The sequence below is a fragment of the Molossus molossus genome, unplaced genomic scaffold (assembly GCF_014108415.1).
Source record: "Molossus molossus isolate mMolMol1 unplaced genomic scaffold, mMolMol1.p scaffold_m16_p_4, whole genome shotgun sequence".
NCBI lineage: Eukaryota > Metazoa > Chordata > Mammalia > Chiroptera > Molossidae > Molossus > Molossus molossus.
The window spans coordinates 125314729-125342661 of NW_023425377.1; the positions used below are offsets into that span (position 1 = coordinate 125314729).

Sequence of the window (27933 nt, forward strand, 5' to 3'; positions counted from 1 at the left end):
CGCCCCGTCCCCGCGGGTCCGAGCACTGGGCGCAGCGTCCAGCCGAGGCGGGACGTGGACCGTCGGCGCCCACAGCGCGGGGACAGAGTTCGCTCGCCCCAGGGGGAACCAGCACATTTTCTCCAGGTGAGTGGGGGCAGGAAAGCACCCCCGACCCCAGTGCCTTCGCCCGCACCTGGGAGGGGCACGCGCGCCCCCTCCGCGGTCCCCACCCGCGAGGGCGCCCGCTCCCGGGAGCTGCGGGCCAGCGGGGTGCGGGCGGGTCTCCGCGGCGTCCGGCTGCCTAGTGAGGGGGCGGCCCGAGCGGGGTGCACAGGCGGGGACCCGGGGTCCGGAAAGCCCCAGCCGGGCCCGGACACTCACCCGGCTCGCCCGCGGCAGGGCTGCGCTCCCCCGGGCGCCTGCCCTCCTCGCTGTCTGCGGACTGGCCCGGAGCCCGGGAGCGGGCGGCAGGGCGGTGCGTGGCGGACCGCGCAGCCGGGCGCGGGGACCCGGGCAGCTTGGCCCGCCGACCGCCCGCGCTCCTCTCCGCACTCGCCCTCGGCGCGGCGGGCGGGCGTCGTGCAAGTTCCCGACTGAACAGGCTGGCCTGGGACGGGTCGCGCTTGGCCCCGGGACGGGGAGCCGGGCGTCGCGCCCCATCGGGCCCGCGCGAGGCGGGGTTCGCTCTAGTCGCGAGCCTGCAGGACCGAGCTGAGGGCAGCCGGGGCGCTTGGGGACCCAAATTAGCGGTTCGGTCTCAGCTGTGCCTTCCGCGCGGTGTAGGCTGCTGCGCCCAGGGCGCGCCCTCCTGCCCGCCGCCCGCAGCCCCCTCCTGCTCCACGCCCTGGGCGCCCAGGTCCCCGTGCCGGCCGAACTGTCCCGTGGCGGGGTCGCGGCCCCCCATTCTGGTCCCCTTCGGGGTGCTGTCCCTCTTCTGCTTGGGGTTCAAGGAGCTCCCTGATATCAAGACCTTGAGAGGGAAGTACCTGAGCAAATGTCTCCGGGTTTGATTTTTTTTTAAACTGAGTTGTTTGGAGCAACTTAGTTGGGTTGGTAAAATTTGTTTATTTTTTTTCGGATCCAGCTAAATCACAAAGAATTTATTTCTTCATTAGCTGCTGATCTCTCTAAACACCCTGCCTCCCACCCACCCCCACCCCCACCCCCCACCCCTACCCCTGCCTCGCTTCCGAACCCTTTCGGTTCCCAAGGGGGCTCTCCCACCTCCTTCTCTCCCCCCACCGGCCCTGAGCGCCTGGAGAACCCGGGTTGTCAGTGGAAATCAATAGGGCCCCCTTCTCCGCCCCTGCGCGAGCTGGAGGCTCCCGGGCTGCGAAGGAGAGAGAGCATGGCCCCCCTCCCCAGGAGGGTCCTGAGGGTGTGACGGCCTTGACTGTGTTATCCCCAAAGAGGGGAGGGACAGATGCCAGAGCAGAAACTCAGCAGAGCCCCATGCATTGAAGGTGATTGGTATTTATTATGATTCATTATTGTTTATTGAGAGTGCTAATAAGGCCCTAACCCTGGCTGACGACTGTGTTTATATTTGGTTTTGATTTTCTGTCTGTCTCTTATTACAGCAGTTTCAGAAAGGGGAAATGCCAAAAGGGTATTAATTTCTCACACTCATTCTTCGTAGGGGATGAATCCGAGGTCAACGAGATACTGTCATCGTATCAGGGTTTCTAACCCATGAGCTTTTAGAATATTGCAGTCTTGAAACGTTCTCATTTGTCTCCATCTGGCTTCTTAAAGTTATAAAACCTTGGCCACGTAATTAATTAGAGTCCCAATTCCCATTTTCAATCTAAACCTATATTCAGGATTAGATTAAAATATCACATCATTTATCCTTTACAAGTGACTCTGATGAGTTTAAATTCCTGGGGCTGGGTCAGCTGGGAGCGAGGGGCTCAGAAGTTAGAGAAATTAGTGCTCTTTCAGATTCCTCCCCGAGCCTGTGCTCCGTCCTTTAAAGAAAGAAAGACAAGCGCTTTCCCGGCACAGTTCTCAGCTCCAGTGAATGCCCCGTCTGTGCCACACACTCTGTCCGCATTATTGTTTTCATCTTCTGTCAGGACGTTTTATTCATTAAACCTGTGTGTTGACGTCGCGGGCTCAGCGGGGCAGGAACACTGTTTCCATTAGTAACTACCATGAGAAAGAAGCCACAACTCTGTAATGGGCCGAAATTGCTATGAATTACGTGTGGTTTAAATTACGCCTCTATTTCAGCAGCAATGAAGCCATGAATATCAAACATCTTCTAATCACTTGCAGATACAGCTTTTATCTAAGATGCAACAAAACATATAATTGAAAAATACCCTTCGAAGAGGGAGGGCCGCCCCCGTGGCATTTGTGTGTCCTGGGTCTGTGGAACATCCATGTAGGCAAGTGTGATTGTGAAAGCGTAGACCGTGGTGTATAACCTTGGCCATCCCGAGCTGAGCTCGGGATGCTGTGTTCCGAGTCCCCACGGTGGGTCAACCCTCAGAAAACTTAATGGAGTGACTTCTCCAACTGGCTTTGTGAACTTGGCGATTCAGGTTTTCATTTTGTCACTGGGATCTACTGACCAGACTCTGTGATATGGGGGGAAAATGTGTTGCAAAACTAACAAATTATTTGAAATGAAAGGGGGAGAGGTAGAAATAAAATACATCTGTCTGTTATCTCCCTATGTTCATTTCTGTAGTAGTTTTATTCGGTCTATCCAGAGGTCAGAGTTTTTATTTTAAAACTGGTTGTGTTTGTGTTGTCATGGTCATTAAGACCGACCTGCATGTTTCATTTCGCTTGATGGATGCGTGGGGACTGGAGATGGAATGATGATGCCCGAACAGATAGCATAGGAGTAGTGTGGATCCCCGTGATCTGCGCTGATAAAATGATTTTCATCTTTCTTCCTTAGTTTCCCCAGCGATAAGGTGGCTGATTCTAGTGGCTAAGAAGTGCTGTCACACTGGTTTTGCTCCATGTCTCCTTGTCAGGTCTTGCTTTGGGGAGCCACGCACCCACAGCAGTAGCCTGGTAACGAGTAAACCTTGCCCATGCCCGATGCCATCAGCCAGCCTGTCCCAGAGTCATCTGTCCTGGGTCAAAGGCAAGCATAACCTACAAAAACCATTCAGATTATTCATTTAACCTTGAAACAGTATCTAGAACCTCGACATATTTATTTTGGAACAATGATTCTAAAGAATGTGATTTATTCTTTCCTGTGAGCTCACAATCATTTAGTGGAAGCAACAGCTAAGCAAGTTATAATTGAGTAGTAAATCCATCCTTGCCTGGAAAACTGGCTTCAGAATGAAAGTCCTCCCATATTTACTCCATTTAAAAATACCCCGCGATTTACGGCCTGAAGATGGGCTCATTCCGCTTCAGTTTTCACTGTGTCACGAACGCAGAGTGCACCCAGGGTTCCCGCCGCCAGGCCTCCACTGTTGACGTTCGCTGCTGCTGTTCTGTCGTTAAAAAGAACAACCTACTGTGAAGGAGAGACAGCTGCTGACGCTGTTGCTCCGTGTAGTGGTGTACTGACTGTACGTTCAGTTATATTTCTGGGAAAAACCACACCATCAGAGTGGGAGTCTGTGTGTGGATGTGGGGACAGTTGTCTCCTGCCTCTCCTGAGCTTTCCTGCTCTGGGGCCCACTCGTGCCCAAGTCAGTGCCCAAAGCAGGTGTGTTCTTGGCTGCTTCCTTCCTTCATGCACATCCTATCCCCGAGGAGGCCAGATCCACCTTCCCCTTCTTGCTGGTATTTTACTAACAGCTGCAAACTAACAAATCCGTGCATTCTGGTCTTCTGAAACATTTTGTGACATGAAATATGCAATATTAACTCACCCCAAATAAACGAGGCATTTCTTGTACTGCATTTTTAAAATTAAGAGTGAGGTATGGTATGGAATAGCTTGGTATGGAATAAAAGGGAATTGGCAATGTCGCTGCAGGTTTTTCCCTTTGAGATAACGAGACAGATTTGACCACGTAACAGTAGGATTTTGGGTCCTGTTACAATGTCATTTTTTTTTTTTTCCAGTTTTTTTTATCCTCACCTGAGGACATCTTTCCATTTTTTGTTCAGATGGGGGGGGGGGGAGAGAAACATCAACGTGAAAGGGACACATGGAGTGGCTGCCTCCCGCATGTTGGGGTCAAACTGCAACCGAGGTCCATGCCCTTAGTGGGAACCGAACCCGGGTCTCTTCGGTCCATGGGCTGATGCTCTAACCGCTGAGCCAAACCGGCCAGGGCATTTTTTTTTTTTTTTTTAAGAGTTCACTGAACTAGTCTTGATTTTACCTGCACTTTCAAGTCAGCAGCCCTCGAGTTTATCAGTGTAGAAACTTCCCAGGTCACACGTCTTCATGCCTCCCATGATTTCCAGTTCCTTCAGAAACAGATTTATTTTAGTAAGTTGGTGAATAGTGTTTGGTTTTCATTTGTTCATTTCTTCTTGCGGCAGATTTTGAACCTGACACATATTCAATGCTTCATATATTTCTCTGAAGTATTTATTTTTAGTTTCACTTGTGAAAACTCTGGCTCTTTTTTTTAAGAAAGAAAAATGGCATAATGTATATCGTTAACTTATCAAATGTCTCCTTTAATTATTCTTTTGAGAGAATTAGCTGCCTTTTATATAGTTATGAGGAAAGAAAAACATTTTTTTAGAAATAATAGGCTCACATGAAGTTTGGAAGGAGCACAATAAAAACATGATTACGGCCCTGGCTCAGTGGTTAGAGCGTTGGCCTGCGGTCCAGAGAGACCCGGGTTCGGTGTCCGCTAAGGGCATGTACCTCGGTTGCAGTTTGTCCCCGGCCCTAGTTGGGTCATGTGGGTAGCAGCCACTTGATGTGTCTCTTTCACGTCGGTGTTTCTCTCTCTCTCTCACCCTCCCACTCTATCTGAACAAAAAATGGAAAAATGTCCTCGGGTGAGGATAAACAACAACAACTTGATTGCGCAGGACTGGAAATGAAGCTGTCTGAGCAAACTGGTCACCCTGTCTCCACACTGTGATCACCGAACCACAGACAGCGAGTTAGCAGCCTGTCTGTCTTCCGGCTGGAACGGCCTCAGCCAGCATCACACCGTGGTGCCTGAGTGAAGGAGAAGGCGTCTATTGAAGTTTCTGGAAGTGTTTTCTCTGCCTAACATGAAATCGAGGTCAACACCCTCTCCCACGCTCTGTGTGCTCAGAGACCACCTGTCTCCCAACCTAACGACAGAGCCACAACCTGGGCACTGTGTTCCAGGAGGTGTTTTATCCCAGCTAAAAGTCATCCTAACGACGTCTCGTTCTCTGAGACAGTGTCTCCATATACACAGATCAAGATAGAATACGAGACTGGAATTCATCACCCAAGTGAGGAGAAACTAAACTCAGAAAGAGTTATCAAGGCTGATACCTTGTTTTTGAAATCACCCTATTTTCTAAGTGACAATCGAGAAACCGCAATGTAGAAACTGAACAAGCGGCAGGGTAGACAAGACCACATCTGGATACTTGACAGACAAGATGAGGGGCAGCGTTGTGATACTTGAAACTGTCACGTCTAAAAGGGAAAAGTCAGGGTGAAAGGACTTGATTTCCTTAGGCGTTGTTTCTCCATCCCAGGTGTCCGAGGGCTGGTAGCCTCCTGGGGCAGAGGGTTACACGCGTGGCCCCTTGTCGTGAACGTGAACCAGAGCCCCCCGAGCGGGCATGCGGCCTGCGTTGGTCCAGGTCACAGGCACTCTGAGCCCATCGGCATTGCCAAGTGTAACATTGTGCATTTTATTCCCGTAATCAAATGTGTTTCTGATTAAATGATCAGTCCTACCAAAAAAAATACAAAAGACAAACACACACAAACATAAATGGACTTAATCCACTTTAGTTATATTGTTTAAAATACATTTAATGACAAAAAAATAAATACACTTTCCTCATAAGGATACACTAGATTTAAATCTAAATACTATGCATCTGTTGATGGCATCAATACATGTTGTAATTTCAGATTAAGTTACACCAGTCACTGAAGTTCACTGATGTTATCAGAAGCTGCACGTTGGGGAGGAGTCCGGAGTGACTGGGTCCTGTGGTGGAAGAGATCTCTGTGGTCAAGCTTGGGGAGGGGGGCAGACACAGCAGCGCCGTGGACACACCTGGCGAACCAAGGAAACACCGATCTGATCTCTCCTGGCCTCCTGAGGCCTAGGCAGCTCCTTTCGGGGGGTCCTTCAGAGTTCGCCTCAGTGTGCTGCAAAAATGTGTCCCTCTTGATGGAAAAATAGAACTGCCTCGTCCGTGGGAGAGAAACGGTCGCACTCTAAGGATGGCAGGGACGGGCTGGGCGCTCTGGGAGGTGAACTCATACGCAGGGCCCGGGAGACAAGGACACAGGGGTCTGGGGGCGCCACCCTTTCCCTGGGGCCAAAGCCCCACCAGCAAGGAGATTCGAGAGACAGCTGGTCGATGTCTTTGGGCCTTGAACCTCTCCTCCTCTGGACGGCCTGCCTCTAGTATGCACCTGCTTTTTGTTCCCTTCCTCTGATCGCTGGTTGTTTCTATACCCGAGTGTAAATCACACCCAGGGTAGCACTGCGAAGGCCCCGTTCCTAGTGGATGGTCTCTGTCACCACCCCGAAGCTCTTCATGTTTGAGCACACGGTCCTGGCTCTGAGTCCCACCGTGCGGACCCGACTCCCATTCTATCTCAGTGTGAATTTAAGACAGTCTTGATGTGGAGTCGCTGGGAAGGACGTTTGAGAGTTTCTCTGCAAGGTGAGGCCCAGTGAATACTCGTCTTTGAGTGAGAGACACAGGACAGTCTTTTTCAGAAGCTGAGGTGTGGTTTTCCCCTTGCTCCTGAAATCGTGTGGAGCAGGTAGGTGCCCGCTTCCGAGTCAGTGGGGGGAAGCAGAGGTCTCTAAATGGGTCTGCCTCGCCTGGTGATGGCGCATGGACACCTGGTTATGCGGAGAGAGCAAGCGCCGGTCTGCTTGGATCCCTCTCCCGGTCAAGAAGGAAGCAGGCTTGGCTAATATCAGTGGCTGTATCTATTGACAAAGCAATCTTACTCGGCGATCATTGAAGAGTGGAAAAGGCAGGGGTGGCGGCCCCTAGAAAGTAAAAATAATACAAGGTGGAAACAGTGACTCGGACAAGGAGTCATCCCTGCCCACAGATTAACCAGAAAAGGTTTGAAATACACAACCTCATCCTCTGTAATAAGCAATGGTACTCATTCCAGTATAGAGTGCCTTTAGCTGTTATATATATGTATATAATCACAATTGTAAAGGATTTGGAGACAACGCGTTACCTCGTCAGAGGTCTTCAAAGGTAGTGGACAAGAAGTGAGAGGGTCCCAGATAAATGTCACCATTGTGTTGGAGTATTCTCAGTTATTTGTATAAGCGTTTCACAATACCTCAGTTACCAATACACGGGTGTTCCACTCCATTATGTTCTGAAAATTTCAGTAGTCTAAGAGTAAAACAAAACAAAACAAAACCAGTGTTACTCAACCTTCTCAATGCTCTCATAAAAATATATATTGTATTGCATTTGCATTTTTTAAATTTGAAATGTTACTGGATTTCAGTAGAGTTCTCCGTTGTCCGCTGATGTTGGAGACGTGTCTGTGCTTCGGATCTCACGCTGTGCATGAAAGTGATTCTGTTTATTAGCGATGCTGTCGCTGTGTGACCCACTGCTGTTCACAAGACATGCCCCCCGGCCCCCACCATTGCCCTCCACCTTCCCGGAACCCAGGGAGGGAGATACTGTGCGCTTCCGCTCCTGAGAAGGGCCAGGCCCTGTTTGAGAGACTTACTTAAACTCACACACTTATAAAACAAAGTCATGAGTTTTTGATTTCAGAAGTAAAATGGATGGAAATGCCTAAGCATTTTAAACTGCGATGAACTTCCAAATTAATTTGCAAGGATGCACTTCGCTTAGATTTTTAAAAAATATATATATAATTTAATGATTCCCAAATATCAACCATGTAGTCTAATTCCCCCAGACCTTAATCGAAGGCTGCTTACGTGCCGAGTGTGTTTGTTTTGCCGGTAGTTCACTTAGTAGGAAATGGAGTATTCCAGGTGATGTCTAAGGGACTCGGCTTTAGAGTTACAGTATTCTGGTTCAAAAGAACACAGAGGACCAGCAGCGGTAAGCAGATCCACGAGGCCACACCTGTTAGAGAGGTAAAGCCTTTTTAAATAGGGGCGTTGTTGAACGTGAAAGGGGTATCTGTTTCTGGGTATCTGTGAGTCTGGGGTAAACCTGTCCACCTCCCCAACCACCATCCACACAAATTCTGCCTGTCACACATGGTCAACTAGGGTATCACTTCGCTTTATTAAGTCTGCCGGTAGCCAGGGAATCTAGTCTTGGAGGCAAATCTCTTCCTTCCTTCAGCCCTCCCCTTAATTAGTGCAGCTGGCCCACCGTTCAAATCTGGGGGTTCACATGCCCCACGACACATCACTTGTTGAGTCTGACTGTGTGTGTGTGTGTGTGTGTGTGTGTGTGTGAGAGAGAGAGAGAGAGAGAGAGAGAGAGAATGCCAAACACATTTTAGAGACAAGTGTCTGGAAAAGGAAGTAATAAAACATATTTTCTTGGAAAAATGAGTTATACGTTTGTTAGAGACGTAGGCCCCATGATGATTGTGAAACGTTCCAGTTGTGTGTGGTGGGTACAAGACGAAAACTCAGTAAGCTGTGCAAACCCGTTTTAAATTAGTAGTAATTTGTAGTCCTTCAGCCCCACGGTTACTCCATGATTCCATTAATAATGTGGCCTCTTGGAGAGGTAAGATTTGAAGTGACCTCGGTGCTAAGATTTTTAAAATAAACGACATTTGATGTGCCCCCCACTGGATGACATTGTACACGCCGGAGGGATAGGAGAGAGGTTACAGTCACACATGATGTGCTGTTGCAGATATTCTGCAAGTTACAAGCCCTCGCACACCTAGGGAGGAATGAGTGAGTTCATAGAGTGAAAGTACCTATAACACACACTGATGTTAACACCTCAGCCACCAGATTCAGCCTGTTACCGAGGAGATCTCGACATTTCAAGTTTATTCACACTTACGCGGCGTCGGTGACCGAGAGGCTGTTTGGAGACCCGCCTTCTTGGCGGGCTGTCTGGTGACGGCCACAGACACCTGACCTCCAACACCCACCAGCTGCAGCCTATCCTGAATTTTTCTTTTTTTAAAGCAAAAACCACACCTAACTGTATATCTTGCTTCTTGGGGGGGTGGGGGAAGGGAGGAAATAGCCCTGAGTGTGAACCCCAATGTGGGTCAGTATTCTGTGGTTTGTCATCTGTCTTGTCAGGGGTTTATGGGCTCACGTTATTTCATCATCATTTTCTACGGACTCGTCGTTAAAAGTGGGTGTGGAGTGTGTCTGCGTTGTCTGCATTCTGAGCGTCCTGTTCTTTAATCATCTTTTAATCCAGAAATAATAGCGCGGACATCCCAGGGACTGAGCCTAATCCCCGGCCCCCTAATCTCAGGCCGCGTCTGAAGCCCTCTGCGGGGTCTCCAGCGGGCAGACCGGGGGAGCGCACCCCCGCGAACCGCTCAGCCTGTCTGACTCATGACACAGCATCCGTGTCCTCGGACGTGGAACGTCAAGGCGCACAGAGAGGACAGGAAGAGCCTGCTACCCTTTGGGTGATGATTTTATGACGAGCCCATCATGGTGGCCGTGTCCGTCTGTCGTCGGTCTGTGACTGAGTAGGGACCCACGTGCGGCCTGACAGAGTGAATGAGGGCGGGATCAGCTGGTGCCCCAACCCCTTCTCATCCGTCTGTCCTAAGAGCAGCTCAGAACATGTGTTTTGCTGCTGAACAGAATTTTGCATCGACGTGGAGAAACGAGATAGGAACAGCGGAGTCTGGTGTCCCCGGAGGACAGAGTCTGTCTGATCTGCTCTGAGGTCCCAGGGAGCCCGCAGTGGGCACGCCGTCCCCCGACAGCACAGCGCTCCTTGGGGGGCGGGTACCCGCTCCAGAGCCAGGCAGCGCCGGTCCTTGGGGAGCACTTCCTGCTCCCTTCAGGGAAGGGCGTGGTCCGGCCGGTCCTCCTCTCTCTCCTGGGCCCTGCCTTCCCCTCCAGGGTGCCCCACCCACCTTCCTCTGACCAGGGGCCTGGAGACACTTGTGCCCTGCGCCCCCGGCAGGGCCTCCCGACGGCCTGGCTGTACCCCGTGGCCGCCGGCCTGTCCGTCTTGGAGGCGGAGGGCTGCAGCACACACGGGCAGCTCCTGGGTGCCAAGCCCAGTAGGCAGACCCGGCCTCCACCTCTGCCCTCCTGGGCTCCCTCCTGGTGAGAGTCCCTGCCGTGGGGATCGCTGGCTGTGCAGGGCTCACTTCTCTCCACCAAATGCCCCTCCTCAGACAGGCCTTCCTGAGTGCTCCGGGAGGCCCCGCCCTGTTCCCTGCCTGGGGCTCCCCTCTGGCCTCCTCTGGCATCCTCTCCCTCGTGGGTGGGCCTGGATCCCTCAGGGGCAGGGTCCCTGGCTATATCTGTCGTACCCACTGACATGTGCGTGGCCCACGCATGGGATGCTCGTCACCTCGGTGTCCCCAGAGCCCGGAGCAGATGCCCGGACATACCTGTTGACATCGAGGAGCTCTGCTCCCAGGAGACCCGTCTTGCCTGCTTTTCAGAGGGAGGGAGGGAGGGCTCTGCTGGGGGGGGGGGCCCTGCTCGCCAACCACCAGGTGCCCCCCCAAGGTTTCTCGTCCAGGGCTTCGTGGACCACGCAGCCCGTGTGCGCGGCAGACACAGCTGCAGGAGGGAGGGAGCAGGGCCCTGGAACCAGGTCCTCATAAGAGCAGGGCTGTCTCAGCTTGACCAGTTGCAGTACCTGACTGCCAGCACGGGAGGGGAACTCGAAAAGCCCTGTGCATCTTGAAGCTCCTGTCAGCGGTCGTAGGTACCCCGGAGATGGGGGCGTCGGTGAAGTCAGGGCTGTGGCTGAGGCGCGTGAGGACGCTGGTGTGGTCTCCTGTGCCCGCGCGGTCCTTTGGCTCCGGCTCTCCGTCTGGGCCCAGCTGGCGGGGACAGACTGTAGCGCTCGGCATGGACGGCAGGTGATGACGGCGGTCCGTCGGGCCGTCAGCACTCGGTGGACACAGCGCCGTCACACAGAACGTCTCAGGAGATGGCTCATTTCCTCCCTGAGAGAGAGACCGCAGAGCTTGGGGTCTGTCCTGACAACCCTGCAGGCCACCTCTTTGCTTTCTTTGCTTTCTCTGGTCGGCTTTTCCTGCCTGTCGCTGAGCTCCAGCCCGTGTCGTGACCCCTGTCACTGTCCCAGTGACCCCTCCCCAGGACCCCTCTGTCCATGCTGCTGTCCACAGCAGGCCTGGTAGCTTCGGCTGACAGGCCAGGGCTTTCGTGAGTTCCGCTGAGCCTGTCGCTGGGTCCAGTTAGGAGGAGGTCTGGTCACCCACACTTCCTTCCTGCTCGGGCTCACCTGCACACTCTGGAGACTGCGAAACACATCCCGGCTCTGTTCCTCTCCTTCTCCTCCATGACCATCACCTCCCCACGGACAGCCGCGGCCACCTTCATCTACTCTTCTCTCTTCTTCAAAGATGACGTCGTTTTCCCTTTCAGATGAGCCCTTTCCTAGAGCCCGTCGTCTAGGCAACAGAAAGAGTTCTTCCTAGACGACGGGGACCAGGTCCTGGCCTGCTCCGCTGACACGGCTTCCCGTCGCGCTCAGCACAGAACCCGAGAGCCTGAGGGCTTTGCCGCGCTCCGAGGGACCTGCCCTTTGCCCTCTGCTCTGCCCTGACCCACTCTGTTCGTCTCTGCCCCTTCCCAGCCACGGTCCCCAAGCCTGTGCCACCGCAGGGCCTTTGCACGAGCTGTTTCTCTCCAGGAATGCTCTTCCCCTGACATCTGTCCCACTGGCTCCCTCTTGTTTGTATCTCGGCGTCGATGTCCTTTTCTCCGAGAAACCTTGACATAGTGGCCATCACGACACTCGGACACACAGGCCTGTTTCCATTCTCTGCGTAGCCGTGACAGCCAGTCAGTGGCGTTTTCTTACGTGTCTCATGGCCACGAACACGTCAAGAAGAGAGGTCTTGCAGAGTGGCGCCTTGCTCAGTGCCTGGTACCTAGAAGGTGCTCAGTGAACCCGTGTAACTCTTCCCGATGCAGCGCGACCTCTGCCTCGGCTCCCTGAGCCCCCCCCCATCTCCTTCCCCAAGTCCAGCCCTTCCGTCTGCCGCCTGCTCTCCGTCCTGCTCTGTCCACGCCAGCTCCTCGCGCCAGCTCTGCTAATAGAGGTGCCCTTCGTCTCCGAGCCACCTGTCCCTCTCGGTATGGCTGCCTCACACTGCAGGGCACTTCCCGCGTCACTTCGCTCGACTCACGGCAGACAGCGTGGGTGCGTATGAAACGTGTCTATACGTGTAGTGCATTTTGGGCATGTCACACCCTGCGGACTCAGCATCGTCGACCTCAGCTCCTAGGCTGGCGCGTGCTGTTGCGGGATGCTGTTGGCATGTCTCAGTGTGCTTTCCGAGCCACATGTCAGAGAGGGTCGGGTGCGCAGCTTAACTGCTTTGGGGGACACTGCACGGGAAGTCGTTTTGTCTTTGTTGCAGATCAACAGGAAATAAGGCTTAGTTGCCAAAATAAAGTAAGAAAAGCAACCAAGCGTAGGATTCCTCCCTAGGGGCCTAAGTTATCCCAGGACGCGTTGGCTTCTCCTGAGACGGTGGAGTTATCCCAACTCTCTCGCTTGCCTGTAAGGGGACCTTTGACAGGAGGGAGGAGTCACTGTTTTGTTCTAGTTTTATGTTGCATCATCCTCCAAATCGCTTTGGGGTTTATTACGTACCTTCTGTTTGCATTTTAGGAGGTCCGCCCCTTCCTTCAGTAACTCAGGTCTGCCTTCCCGGCTCAAAGGTTCCTGTATTTAGCACATTCAGTTTGGCCTCATCTGTTGTTCGTCATTCTTTTCATTGGCATTAGTGGTGGCGGGGGCACCCGGTGACTTGACCTCTGGTCCTCTTTCACGCTGTTCTTCTCCGGCAGGCTTGGCCACCTTTTAAAACTGGGGTGCCCTAGCCCTGCCCCCCGTGAACTCACGCCGTGAGGACCAGCAGCGGGGCTCACAGAACGGGAACTTCATTCCGACCCCTGGCAGGCTTCAGTTGGGCATCGCTTCCTCCCACTCAGCTGGTCTCCTTCCTGGGTGAGAGTTGGCCGTCATGTAGGGCAGTGGTCCGGAGGTTGGAGCCATTGCCGTCGGAATGCATGTGAAGGTCCCGAATCCATAGGTGATTGATGTCGGAACTCTAGAACCCTCAGCCGGCGCTCCACGATGCCGAGACAGCAGCCACTCAGGGGCTTTGCCTGGGGTCCGAGCCTGATGCGGCCTCACCCCACAGCGGGTGCAGACGTGGAGCCCAGGCACAGGCAGAAGACCCCCTGGGCACACCTGTCTGATGCCCTTCACCGCCCTGCTTCACGGACCCTTCTCAACCGGAATCGGGCCAAACCACAGTCTGCTTTATTTCTATCACGTGTTCAGCCCCAGCAGAGGATATTCCTGTATTCCTAAGACTGACCAACTCCTTCCAGTTAACATTTTCATTGTTTGCAAAAGACAGCAAAACCAAACAGCTCTGGGAATTCAGCCTTTTTGTGGCTGCGTCTTCTGCCTTGAGGGACTCCGTGAGCCAGCGCCTGTTAGTCCGGAGGGCACGGACGCCTCTGGAAGCGGGTCTCCGCAGTCTCGGGGAGCGGGTCCCCCACCAGAGCCACCTTGTTCCCTTTAGAGTGAGGTCACATGCCTCCAATTCATCGTCAGATGTGGTGTAGCTGATTCAAAGAAAACAAATGTCCCTGCGTTTAAAAATAGAGTTAAAAGGCTAAATATCAGCACATAAAAACGAAAAGAATAACAGAAATCTCTGTGGCAGACCGTTCCCGAAAGGTTCCCCACTACATTATAATCGCGCACCGTCCACGCCCTGTCACTCAGCCTCAGAGGACAATATCCCAGAGGCCTTTGGCTCAAGGCCGTTCCGCGTCCTTCCCCCTGGGCACTGGGACTGCGTTTCGTGTTTGCAGCCTACGGACAGGGGACGGTGGGCAGTTTTTAAGTGAATCTTTATGACACTATGGCATTTAATTGTACACTTTGTGTGGCGTGTTTATGCTGATGACGCTGATCTTGTGAAGTTACACAACGTGCGATGTCTGTGAGAGCCCACGACCTTTGAATAAATATGTCCTCGTTTCCGCAGGGCTCCTGAGGGCCTTGGTGGCTGGTGTAGAGGGACGGAGGGTTCGCTTTGCTCCCATTTCGCTCGGGGAGGCAGAGCTGTTGGCGGCTGTCCTGAGCTGGGCAGCGCAGACAAAGGCCCAGAGCCCTGAATTCAGGGGACACCTTCTACTCAGGACACCTCGGACAGGCACATGAAAAGTCGAAGGAGCTTTTTATCTACCAGATTTGCAAATTCCTTCCATTAGTGAGATAATATAACTGAACAGCAGTCTAGATACAAATTAAAGGCAAGCTTTTTAGTGGTTGAAATATTTCCCTACTCTGAAGAGTCTCAATTAGGATTTGTGGTTAAATTCATTTCATATATTTTTAAATATATATTAAAAAATTTTTTTCTTTATTTATATTAGAGAAAGAGAGGAAAGGAGAGGGAGACAGAGACTGAAACATGGATGAGAGAGAACATCGATGGGCTGCCTCCTGCACGCCCCCTGCTGGGGATTTGGCCCACAACCTGGGCATGTGCCCTGACCGGGAATTGAACCGGCGACCTCTTGGTGCAGGGTCAATGCTCAGCCACTGAGCCACACTGGCTGGGCATTTCATATATTTTTAAAGAGGTAAATAAACCAGATTCATTTACTCTTATCATTGTTTACATAACTTCAAATAGCAGTGTTTTATTTTCACCACATTGACTAGCCGATCTTACGTAATTAAAGATGAATTTTGCAAAACACTGCAAGAGTGGCTGCTCCTTCATCTTGGGTGGGTTTTATCAGCACCCCGTGTTTCTGAGGTGCTGGGCGGTGGTAAATGGTGCCAGCTACCTCTCATTTTTTTCTTGCCATTTTATTTTTTTATTTTTTTTATTTTTTATCCTCACCTGAGGACATTTTTCCACTTTTTGTTCAGGTAGAGTGGGAGGGAGAGAGAGGAAGGGAGAGAGAGAGAGAGAAACATCGATGTGAAAGGGACACATCGAGTGGCTGCCACCCGCACAACCGACCAGGGCCGGGGACAAACTGCAACCGAGGTACATGCCCTCAGCGGGAACCGAACCCGGGTCTCTCAGGACCGCAGGCGGACGCTCCAACCGCTGAGCCAAATTGGCCAGGGCTTTCTTGCCATTTTACACTCTCCAGCATTTCCTCAGGTTTGTGGGGAAGGATATCCCAGCTTGGTGTGACTGTTTCTTTCAGCCACACTTCAGCCTGTAGACTAAATAGCTCCGCCTCGTGCTGAAGGTCTGAGAAGTGTGTGTTTTCTGTTCTCCACCAGCTCCCCTAGTGGCAGAGTAAAAAGTCTTCCTGTGTCCTCAGTGCCACCTCTTCTCAGTGGGTCTTCGGTTCGTCCCTGCAGTCCATCCACATCCACTGTCCCCTTGGGCTGGGCGCAGCAGCCCCGGCCTCGTAGTCCGGAAACATCCCCAACAAAATCTCCTTGCTCCTGAGCTGGGGTATTTGCCAGCTCGCTAGAGAGGGGGCAACTCCTATAAAAATAAACATTTGTATGTAAAAGGGTCTTTTGGGGACCACTGCTCATGTACCCTTTTCCGAACATCAACGTATTGGACTCATAGAACGCTTCCAAACAGTTTGACCTCCGTGTGCATGTGATCACATTTACTAATGACATTTATTTACTTGTCAGTGATCAGCCTCTCTCCCTCTGTAAGTGGAGGCCACATGGACAGTTCTAGTTCAAGAACAACCTCGTCTTGAGCTAGGACACGTTGGCATTCCAGAGGCCGAAACTGACTCCCACCACCATCCATCTGGACCATTAAGCATCCAGATGAAAGACGAGGTGTCAGACCACGATCCTGTTCTTCTCTCCCTTCCGTCCCCGCAGCGTCTGAAGGTGCGCGTCACGTGTGACGGCCTCTGGCCACGGGAACCACGTCAGTTCCCATGGCGTCCGTGGACGTGACTCCCCAGAACTTACTACTGAAACTCTCCACGTCGGTCTTCTCCGGAACAGGGTGACACGGCCTCGATGCTGCCCTCCGGGCTGACATCATTGTGCACCAGGTCGCCCAGCAAATTAAACTATTTGGAATCAACCTGGCAACTTCTGCTTCTGTGGGAACTCGAGCCTGGATTGTGGGAAGATGGCAGGATTTCCGCTGCGCGGGCAGGTTTTCTACAATGCCCAGCGGAGGCCAGGGACCGAGGAAATGATGCTGAAGGAGAAGGTCTGAGAAACGTTGCGTCATTAAACTAAACCTCGCTGAGCGCTGGGTGCCTTGACGTCACACAAAGGAATGAGAGGGAAGTTAGGCCGGTAGAGAAGACTTTGTAACCACAGAAGAAAAGCCTATTCTTAGGGCCTGGCTCCCCCAGGGCTGACTCTTAAGAACGCACTTTCGGTTATTTATCTACAGTGACTCATTCTTAAGCAGAATGAGAGAAGATATTTTATTGGCTGGGGAAAAAATTCTATAAAATCTTAAAGCCATCCTTTAAGAATATCTAAGTAAAGCTTTAAATTTGAATCATCGAATACAAGTTGTAAAAATATGTATGTGTCTGCATACTAGTTTTTTGATTAGCTATATGCAGTGCTTCTTCTAAATATATTTTGTTAAAAAAAAAGTTTGCCTATAAGCTGATCAAGTTGAATAAATGATTAACTTTCTCTAATAACTGACTACATTTCCCCCCAACAAGAAATAAATGTTATTTGATAACATTTTGGAAATTATACTTCTACAGGATGTACAGTCCTGTGTATACTAATTATACTAGTTTTTCTTGGTGTTTTATTGAAAAGTAATTGACATCCATCACTATGTATGTTGAAGGCATACGGCGTGATGGTGTGTTCAGCTAACACCCATCTCATAGAGACAATAAAAAGAAAATAGAGAAGGAAGGACAAAAAGAATCATACTTTTCTCTGGAAAGCATCCATTCTGCCCATAAATGATGCGACAATTAAGATGGTTAGAATTGTTTCAGAAGCAAAACGTGTGAACCGAACGGATTTTAGCTGGGGAAAAGCTGATGTTTTATATAAGGAAAGCAAAAGACAAAGTTAAGTCTATTCCCTGTTGGTGGTGATCTAAATAAAGCTGTCTACTGAGCCAGTCAAGATGAAAAGCGAGTAAAAAATTCAGTAAGTAAATGCTTAGTGTCAAGAACTGTGAAGATTTGAGATTCCACCCTCCTTGCGAGCTAACGAGTTCGCCGCCGTTGCTTTCTGGGTGCTAGGTGGCACCAGACTCCTGGGTCAGAGAAGAAGGACCTCGTTATTCAGAGCCGCTGCGGGGTCCACAGCTTCATGGTTTTCTCCTCCTGCCTCCCTGACCCCCAGTTCTCACGGGATGGTGCAGAGAGGGCCAGGTGGCACCAGGGCATGTGGAGAGGAGCGAGCCCAGGGAACCCACACCTTTTATAATGGGTGGTACTCATAGAGGCTTTATCCTCCGAGGCTGTTCACGGCACGTCCTTGAGAAGATAATCCCGAACAAAGGCAGTCTGTTCTGCTCCCAGGAGACCCCCAAACCAGCACAGAGACCCCTGGGGAACTGTCTCTGCAAAATCTGATCATCTGAAGTTGTTCATCTGACTAAATATTAAATTGCAATTATTGCCCTGGCCGGTTTGGCTCAGCGGTTAGAGCATCCGCCTGCGGTCCGGAGAGACCTGGGTTCGGTTCCCGCTAAGGGCATGTACCTCGGTTGCAGTTTGTCCCCGGCCCTGGTTGGTCGTGCGGGTGGCAGCCACTCGATGTGTCTCTTTCATGTCGATGTTTTTCTCTCTCTCTCTCTCTTTCTCTCTCTCCCTCCCACTCGTCTGTGCAAAAAATGGAAAAATGTCCTCGGGTGAGGATAAAAAATAAATAAATAAATAAATAAATTGCAATTATTAAATTTGCATCTTAATGAAAACTAAAACCATTTATTAAATATTAAATTGCATCACTGAGTCACTCATGATGCCCAGCCAGTGTGGCTCAATGGACTGAGCATCGTCCCATGGACTGTGAGATCCTGGTTCAATTCCCGGTCAGAGTCTATACCTGGGTTGCAGGCTCGATCCCCAGTAGGGGGTGTGCAGGAGGCAGCCAATTGATGTTTCTCTCTCCCATCGATGTTTTATCTCTCTCCCCCTTCCTCTCTCTCTAAAATAAAGTCACTTATGATAAACAGCTTGTAGTTCTCACATCACATCCTGTCCATGCTGGGGTCTTACCTGTCGATGCCTCAGTTTGACCGTTTTGGAAAATGAACAGGGATGGTGCCGGATCACAGGGTTGTTGCCAACAATGCACGAGCGCGTGTACGCACAGCCCTTCGAGCAGCTCCCGGCGTGCAGCGTGTCTGAAACAGAATGTGTTCGTGGTGTTGTGAGTGACTCAACATTCGTCTTTTATAATGAGCCGATTTGATAGAGTTTTTCCCACGGCAGCCGAGGATGCTGGGAAGTCTCCCAGCCGTCGGAGCTGGCCAGCTCTCTCACTGGGGGCTGACCTACATACCCCAGATCTCCCGGGGGCTGGCCGCTGTCCTGCTCCATTGCCCGCGGTGCTGGGCACTTGACAGCTGTGTGGGCAAACATGGGGCCTAATGAGGCTTTTTTTTTTTTGCCTTGAGTGGTTCTCGGGCAAATACACCCGTGCCTGTCACACTCAGGCCGTGCCGTGTGGCATGTTCGCTCCAAGTTCCTAATCCGTGTGGAAAGCCCAGTTCTCGCCATTTCCGACGAGCCTCGCTTCGCTGTCCGGCCCCCCCGCTCTGGGCAGGCAGAGGCGGCCGCGGCCCTGGACACTGAACGCGCTTTCTGAGGCAGAAACCACGAGTGTTTCTTCACAGAGGCAGTGTGCCCAGTTCTGTTCAGACGGCGGGCATCGGAGGGAGGGGTGTGAGTGGGGGTCCCGTCCAGGTACGTTCGTTGGGTTTTTATTTTGATTCATGCAGCCGCAACCCTTGTCTGCTGAACGTAACTGAGGGGCTCCCGCTCACAGCCCCGCCTCGGGGGTCGTCTGGACGGTCATCTGACAGCTGAGGGACAGATGACTTGAGGATGTTTAAGGAGGCCTGGTCTTATTTCCCAACTGCTAAGTAGTTGGGGAGGAGATTCGTATGGGTGGACTCATCAGTGTTTCCAGAGTTCAGAGATCACCCCTCCCAGCCCTTCAGAAAGCTCAGGTCCAGTGACACACCCAGGTAGGTGCCAAGCCTGAGCAGTCGGGATTCCTCGCTGTCAGTCACGTGTGCTTGCATGACACTGCCGGAGAGAGGAGACGGGAAAGGAGCCTTTGGGACGAAGGTGTTAGGGCTTTCTTGAGAGAGACTCTAGGGCTACACCTTGGGCTCCGCAGCCAGGTCACCTGGATGCACACCTTGTCTCTGCTTGGGTAACAGGAGGTCTCTTTCTGTGTAGGAGCAGTACCTGCTGTGCAGGGCTGCTGTGAGCCCTGAGCCCAGTGACTCGGTCTGTGCGCCCCCCCTCCCCGTTGCTGCAGATTTGGGGGAGCACACAGCTCCAGGCACGAACCGCCGTGGGGAGGGACTTAGCGTCTGAGCAAGCTCACTGTGAAGGGCACGTCTCACACCTCGTAACAAAAGGAGCTCTTCCCTTCAAAGGTGATTTTAGGTGTACGCGTCTATTTTTAATAGCGCTCGGAGAACGGTAAAATGAAAGCCTAACGATGGCTTCAGTAGAGGCGACCTCGGAGCCACAGAAACGAAACTGGCTTCCCCTTTGGAAGAAATAATCACGGGTGTTTGCGTGTGGCTGGCTCACTGTCTGAAGCACTTCCGTGGAGAAAGCTCTGTCCCCAAGGCTCGGGTCCCCGCGTGCGCCGTCCGAGCAGGGAGGCGGGACACTTCCTGCCGCGGCTCTTTCTGTGGCGACAGAGAAGCAGCGCCCCCACCCCTCTTGATGTGACAAGAGCTTGCCGGCGTGAGGCTCCCCGGTGGGACACGGGACACGTGGAAGTCGGTGTCCTTGACCACATCCACGGCATGTGCACTGGACAGGGACCCCCACTTCTAGGACCTCTGATGAAAGCTGGTGACGAATGCCAGATGTCTCCCGGTGACCAGATATGGCCACACGGCCACTGTGCGGTGGGCTCACTAGATCCGGGGGGTGGGGGTGTCCACACCCACTTTCCAGTACAGTAACGGCTTCCCCGTGCGTCGTGTCAGAGGGTCTGCTAACCTGTGGTAATTAGACATCGGCAAAGAACTGGCCCTGTGATTATGGGCAGACCTGACCTACGAGACGGCTACCTGAGGACCCCGAAATCTCCAGTCTGTGAGCATCTGAGTTGGGGAGCGAGACCAGCAGCGTGCACGTGTGATGCTTGGTCAGATTTCCGGGGAGAGTGAAAGCAATTGTGCGGGTCTCTGACTCACACTGTGGTTCTGCTTTGCGGCATTTGGGTGCAGGGCCTGCAGTGACCACACTGGCCCCTGCCTTTGGAAGGGGCGGTCTCCTCTCTGACATCAGGGAGGTCAGTGCACCAGGAGCCCCTTTGTTTCAAAATCTTTTTACTGTCCGAAATGCTAGTGAATTCGTTGTCAACTCCATGATAACTTTGGGGAGAACTACGCCCAGCAAAGTGTCTTTCAGGATCACGTGCACCATCCAAAATATGTCAAAGCTGCAGTAGCGTGAGCCCTTGAGAACACGCGCGGCCCCACCACGTGTCTGCCTGCAGACCCCCCTTGTGTCTGCCTACAGCCCCCCACCTGTCTGCCTACAGACCCCACCTGTCTACCTGCAGAGCCCCCTTGTGTCTGCCTACAGACCCCACCTGTCTACCTGCAGCCCCCCACGTGTCTGCCTGCAGAGCCCCCTTGTGTCTGCCTGCAGACCCCACCTGTCTGCCTGCAGCCCCCATGGGTCTGCCTGCAGCTCCCCCACCTGTCTGCCCGCAGCCCCCCACCTGTCCGCCCGCGGCCCCACCACGTGTCTGCCTACGGACCCCCCTTGTGTCTGCCTACAGACCCCCCTTGTGTCTGCCTACAGCCCCCATGGGTCTGCCTGCAGCTCCCCCACCTGTCTGCCTGCAGCCCCCCACCTGTCTGCCTACAGACCCCACCTGTCTGCCTACAGACCCCACCTGTCTGCCCACAGACCCCACCTGTCTGCCCGCAGCCCCCCACCTGTCTGCCTGCAGCCCCCCACCTGTCTGCCTGCAGCCCCCCACCTGTCTGCCTGCAGCCCCCATGGGTCTGCCTGTAGCTCCCCCACCTGTCTGCCTGCAGCCCCCCACCTGTCTGCCTGCAGCCCCCCACCTGTCTACCTGAAGCCCCCCACCTGTCTGCCTGCAGCCCCCCACCTGTCTGCCCGCAGTTCCCCCCACCTGTCTGCCTGCAGCCCCCCACCTGTCTGCCCGCAGCCCCCCACCTGTCTGCCTGCAAACCCCCACATCTGCCTGCAGCCCCCCACCTGTCTGCCTGCAGCCCCCCACCTGTCTGCCTGCAGCACTGACGAGCCACGCTTCCTGTCTCCAGGATGACGCCCCTGCAGTGGCGGCTGCTGTGGCTGCTGCTCCCCCTCAGCTCCCGGGCCCAGAAGCTCCCCACTCGCGACGAGCAGCTCTTCCAGATGCAGATCCGGGACAAGGCGTCCTTCCACCTCTCGTCGGTGCTTCCGGACGGGGCTGAAATCAGCAGCTATCTCTTCAGAGACACACCGAAGAGGTACGCTCCCAAGAGCCCTTTTAAAATTATTATTATTATTGTTGGTTTCTTAGCGAGAGGAAGGGAGAGAGAAACATCAGTCGGCTGCCTCCTGCACGCCCCCCACTGGGCATCTAGCCTGCCACCCAGGCAGGTGCCCTGATGAGGACTCGAACCAGGACCTCTCGGGACATGGGACGATGCTCAGTCCACTGAGCCACACCGGCACGTGGACAGCCTTGTCTTCATGAGCAAGGTCATCAGGGACGCCTCCAGAGAGTCCCTTTTCCACTGAGCATTGATCCTTTGCAGGGGACCTCTGACGGCACTGCCTGCTTTCTCCAAGGGGAGAGACGGCGGAGCCCTCCCAAACCTCACGTGGACGCTGGCTCTCGCTCACTGTGACCTTGGGGTGCGGCGCGTAACTTTGGCATTTCTTACATTTTGGAATGACTTCTTTTGTTTCTTCATGACAGAGGGAAATTGCTAAGAAGGACTCTGTAGGATTAAAACGAAACCCATTGAATACACGTGCTGCTTCGAAGGCTGGCATTTATTCTTGGAAAAATAGTGTTTCTTTGACCAGTGTGACCAGATTCTGGAAGAATCAACCTGAACAGTGATAAGAACAGACACTGTTCATTCACCTTCCCGCCAGCATGAACAGACCAGGCTCCCATAACATTTCTAAATGTTTCTCCTTTAAAAGGGACGTGCATGTTATATAATTAAGCACACATGTCTATGTCTTCCATAGAAACTGGTTCTATGTAAAGTTAGTCACTTTGCAGTGCTGGGACCCCGCTCAACCACATTTCAGACAGTTTCTCCTGTTAACCTGGGACACTGGCATTCTGAAGGGACACCGTGTCACGCCTCCACTGTGCGGAGAGGGAGGCGCATCACACCGTTGGGTCACCTTGCTCGTGTCCCTTCTGGAAGGATTGGCAGTGATAATGGGAGGTGGCTGCCTGCCACCATGGCCCCCACATCCCCCATCTGGTCAGCAAGTGGCAGCTGGGGACCAGGGTTCCTATCCTGATGGACGGGACCTCTGCTTTGAGCACCGTTTCAGCCTGCCTGAACGAAGTTGTCTGTTTGGATGAAAGTGATAGAGCCGGAACCGACTCGTCAGGAATATGTAAAATAATCACACATCTTTCAGTGGCATCCGTAAGAGCGAGGGCCCAGGACACAGGACAGAAGGACCTGATGTCCTTCCGCTCACCGAGGCTCCGTCGGTGGGCACGGGAAGAGGGCGGAGGAGGTGGTCAGCGTTCCGCTGAAAGATCGCAGCTGAATCCATGCCGGACGCATTTGCTTTCCATGGCGTTTTGTCTGGAAGTTTTTGACTCGATCAAAATGTTTCTTTTAAAATGACGATGATGTCCCAAAGGTACAGGTGCCCCGCTCTGCAGTGTTCTTTAAACACAGCTTTTCACACGGTTACTCAGCGCTGAATCAGGTGAGTGGCTTGGCCATAATCCTGGTCTCGGCATTCAGTGAGTTTGGTGCATAGAATCACCAGGTTTATGGGGAACACTCTACCTGTAGGTCAGCACACTGGAAACTACTCTTGGTGAATTTACTTTGCAATGGCAGGGCCTCTGTTAAGTAACACCCCAAAACAGGTAAGCGTTGATTCTCCACTCAGGTAACACCCATAGTACATGTTATAGTTCAGCATCATTTTATTATTTCGCACCGTGTTCTTGGTAAATCTGGTTGCAGACTTTGGGTCATGGGACAGCCACCGTCACTGCATAAGGCATCGTGATTTGTGTCAAGTGGCCAGTTTTGGTCTCTGCTAAATGAGTGAAAGTTAAACCACGTGGTTTCCCCAGCAGGTCTTGGCTGTGCGTGTCAGCAGGAAGCCCGTCGGTCTGAATGGGTCCCCTTTCCCACAGGTACTTCTTCGTGGTGGAGGAAGACAACACACCGCTGTCGGTGACGGTGACTCCCTGCGACACGCCCCTGGAGTGGAAGCTGAGCCTGCAGGAGCTGCCCGAGGAGGCGAGTGGGGAGAGCTCAGGTGAGGGGGACCGCGGCCGGGGCGGGAAGGCTTACGAAACGCGCAGCCTCCCGCTCATGAGAGAGTCAGACGGAGGACGGGCGAAGAGGGGTTTCTCCGCAGAGATGGGGGACGGATGGCATCGGGCGGTGGTGATCTTGGTAAATAACAGGTTAGGGGAGGCGGGCGGCGGGGCGAAGGCCGGGGGAAAGGTCACGGTGGGACGCACCTCTCTGGCTGTGGTTTGCAGACCTGCCTGAGTGTTGGAGTCAGCCCCGGGCTTTCAAGAGCACTGCTGCCTGGGTTCCGTCCCCCGAGGGTCCTGCCGAATCGCTCCGGGGCGGGCTGGGGCGCAGACGCTTACCGGCTCCCCCTGATGCTGACCTGCAGCCAAGGCCAAGAGCCTCCGGTCTCTGGGGAATAAGGGCGGGACCCAGGGGAAAAGTAAAGAGGCACTTAGCACCCTGAGTGTAGGGCGAGAAGAAAGGCACCGGAGGCCTGGGGCCGGCGTTTGAAGAAGGTGCCAGTGATGGAAAGCAAGTAACATACAAGGAAATGAGAGTCTGCGGAGGCCTGGGATGGTGCCGCCCCCTGGGATGGTGCCGGCCCCCGGGATGGTGCCGGCCCCGGGATGGTGCCGCCCCCAGGGATGGTGCTGCCCCCTGGGATGGTGCCGGCCCCGGGATGGTGCCGCCCCCAGGGATGGTGCTGCCCCCTGGGATGGTGCTGCCCCCGGGATGGTGCTGCCCCCTGGGATGGTGCCGCCCCCAGGGATGGTGCCGCCCCCCGGGATGGTGCCGCCCCCAGGGATGGTGCCGCCCCCCGGGATGGTGCCGCCCCCTGGGATGGTGCTGCCCCCAGGGATGGTGCCGCCCCCTGGGATGGTGCCGCCCCCCGGGATGGTGCCGCCCCCTGGGATGGTGCTGCCCCCTGGGAGGGCAGGGGGCGAGGGCAGCTCCTAATTAGGAGGATGGACGAATGGGGGTGAGGAGCCTGAGAGGAAGTGAAGAGTCCTGTGAGGCCTATTGATCGTGTGGTTTAAATACGAAATCCGTATGCCTCCCTGTCCACCTGTAGGGATGAGCCGGAAGAGGTAGGTTCCCGCCGGGCCCCCCAGTCCTTCACCGGGTCCCCTAAACGCATGTCTACTCTGGTCTCTGTGGGATCGCTGGTATTTACAGTAGCAAAAGAGGGGAAGAAGCTGTTTTCAGTACTTTCTCTACGTCACCCCTGGACACGTGTTCCAGCCTTTGAAGATTGGGGGGGCTCTTCCTGGTGCTTTGCAGTCCCTGTTTTAGGGAGACTGTCCAGCCCTCCTGACAGTGGGCTTAGCGAAGGCCGGCCGTCCTCACGCGGCTGGTGGACGCCGCTCGGAAGCAGGTGACAGGAGGGGTTCATCTAAAAGGACTGCAGTCTTTGACCTAAAAATTCCACTAATTGGAGTCTCTCCTGAAGAAAGAATTTAAAAGCAGAACAGCCTTACACATGTATAACAGCTCTATTTATAATGGTCAAAAGTTGACTAACAGTATTATTTTTATGCTATAATCTTAAGTGAGAAAAATAAGATTCAAAATTGGAGAGATATATATATATATAAATGTTATTAAGTTACAAAGAAAAATGCAGGTGAATACTGTCAATTGCATAAAAATATGTAAAAAAAAAAAAAAAAAAAAAAAAGACTGGATGGAAATAAACCAAAATCTTCCTAAAGAGCTGTCTCTGGATCATGACTGTGGTTGATTTATTTTTTTTAATCCTCACCTGAGGATATGCCTTTTTCATTTTTCTAGAGCGATGTGAGAGAGAAACATTGATCAGTTGCCTCCTGTATGTGCCCCAACCAGGAATCAAACCAGCAACCCGTGTAGGTGCCCTGCCCGGAGATCGAACAGCCTTCGGGTATACGGGACAGTGCTCCAACCAGTGAGCACCTGGCCAGGGCAGTCTCTTCCATCCGGCTCTGTGTCCAGTGTCCTGCGGGGACAGCATCACTTTGATGGTGGGGAAGGACGCAGGCAGACAAGCCCCCACAGCCTGGGCCCTGATGTCCCTCTGCTTTCTGTCCCCCAGGGGAGCCGGAGCCCCTGGAGCAGCAGAAGCAGGTCACCAGTGAGGAAGCCACGGAGCTGCTGTCCTACAAAGGCAACGACGTGGAGTCCTTCGTGTCCTCCAGCGCCCCCGCTGGGTTGTACCAGCTGGAGCTCCTGTCCACCGAGAAGGACACGCACTTCAAAGTCTATGCCACCACCACGCCGGAGTCCGACCAGCCCTACCCGGAGCTACCCTACGACCCCAGAGTGGACGTCACCTCCCTGGGGCGCACCACGGTCACTCTGGCCTGGAAGCCGAGCCCCACGGCCTCTTTGCTGAGGCAGCCCATTCAGTACTGCGTGGTCGTCAACCGAGAGCACAACTTCAAGAGCCTGTGCGCCGTGGAGGCGAAGCTGAGCGTGGACGACGCCTTCATGACGGCGCCGAAGCCGGGCCTGGACTTCAGCCCCTTCGACTTCGCCCACTTCGGCTTCCCGTCGGGGAATTCGGGCAAAGAGCGCAGCCTCCTGGCCAAGCTGCCCCCGAAGCCGGGCCGCCCCGTCCACGCGCGGCCCAAGCCGGACATCCAGAAGCTCTGCATAGGGAACAAGAACATCTTCACCGTCTCGGACCTGAAGCCCGACACGCAGTACTACTTCGACGTCTTCGTGGCCAACAGCCGCAGCAACACGAGCACCGCCTACGTGGGCACCTTCGCCAGGACCAGGGAGGAGGCCAAGCAGAAGACGGTGGAGCTGAAAGACGGCAGGGTGACGGACGTCTTCGTGAAGAGGAAGGGAGCCAAGTTTCTACGGTTCGCTCCCGTCTCCTCGCACCAGAAGGTCACCTTCTTCGTCCACTCGTGTCTGGACGCTGTGCAGATCCAGGTGAGGCGAGATGGGAAGCTGGTTCTGTCCCAGAACGTGGAAGGCATTCGGCAGTTCCTGCTCCGGGGCAGGCCCAAGGCCAAGTATCTGGTCCGGCTGAAGGGGAACAAGAAGGGGGCGTCCATGCTGAAAGTCCTGGCCAGCACACGGCCCAGCAAGCACACCTTCCCCGCCCTGCCCGAGGACACGCGGGTCAAAGCCTTCGACAGGCTCCGCACCTGCTCCTCGGCCACCGTGGCCTGGCTGGGCACCCAGGAGAGGAACAAGTTTTGCATCTACAAGAGGGAAGTGGATGACAGCTACAACGACGAGCAGAAGAGAAGAGAGCAGAATCAGTGTCTGGGGCCAGACACGAGGAAGAAGTCAGAGAAGGTCCTGTGTAAATACTTCCACAGTCAGAACCCGCAGAAGGCGGTGACCACAGAAACGGTTAAGGGTCTCCAGCCTGGGAAAGCTTACCTGCTGGATGTTTATGTCATAGGACACGGGGGCCACTCCGTGAAGTACCAGAGCAAAGTCGTGAAAACCAGGAAGTTCTGTTAGTGACCCGGCGTGCAGGGGTGTCACGCAGACCTCCAGGAGAGACGGTGAGCACCCCGCACAGAGACCCCGGGGCCTGTACTTGTTCTGTGGACGCACCGTGTCAGCGTGTGTCTGTGGATGCTGGCAGTCACTGTTGGAGGAGACTCGGTCTCGTGGGTACCTGGTGTCACAGACAGGACATCACAAATGAACTGCCTGCCGTCCCTTGCTTTGACCACTGCATGAACTGCTTCTAAATTATTTTATTACCTAGAAGTTTAAAATATGCCATTCATTGCACACATCCAGAAAATGCCAACCATTCCTCTCTGTAGGTGCTAGGATATATCTATATAAATTATTTTATAAAGTCTTGTTTTAAATGTCAGTGTTTCTATGATCGTCAACTATTACACCCTTTTCCTGCTAAAGTACAGATCGAATCTGAGTATCTGAAGTGGACAGTCCGCTAGCCAGTGATACTGTAAATTCTTATCTGTTGAGTCAAGTGTTTAAATGCTGAATGTATCTCATGTACAAAGTTGACACGTTATATTCAT

At 53.4% G+C, this 27933-nt stretch overlaps 1 protein-coding gene across 1 annotated transcript; it reads left to right on the plus strand.

Moving 5' to 3' along the window:
• On the plus strand, positions 1-27933 carry NDNF (neuron derived neurotrophic factor). Its single transcript, XM_036240890.1, has 4 exons — positions 1-126; positions 21749-21937; positions 23824-23948; positions 26004-27933. The coding sequence occupies exons 2-4, from the start codon at positions 21750-21752 to the stop codon at positions 27392-27394; spliced, it is 1704 nt and encodes a 567-aa protein (XP_036096783.1). The 5' UTR covers positions 1-126; position 21749; the 3' UTR covers positions 27395-27933.

What these genes read in the sequence shown, in the direction of transcription:
- NDNF (XM_036240890.1), top strand. Translation starts at nt 21,750, where the DNA reads ATGACGCCCCTGCAGTGGCGGCTGCTGTGGCTGCTGCTCCCCCTCAGC. An exon ending in TTCAGAGACACACCGAAGAG is followed by an intron (nt 21,938 to 23,823) that starts GTACGCTCCCAA and finishes CCTTTCCCACAG; the next exon opens with GTACTTCTTCGTGGTGGAGG. An exon ending in GGCGAGTGGGGAGAGCTCAG is followed by an intron (nt 23,949 to 26,003) that starts GTGAGGGGGACC and finishes TCTGTCCCCCAG; the next exon opens with GGGAGCCGGAGCCCCTGGAG.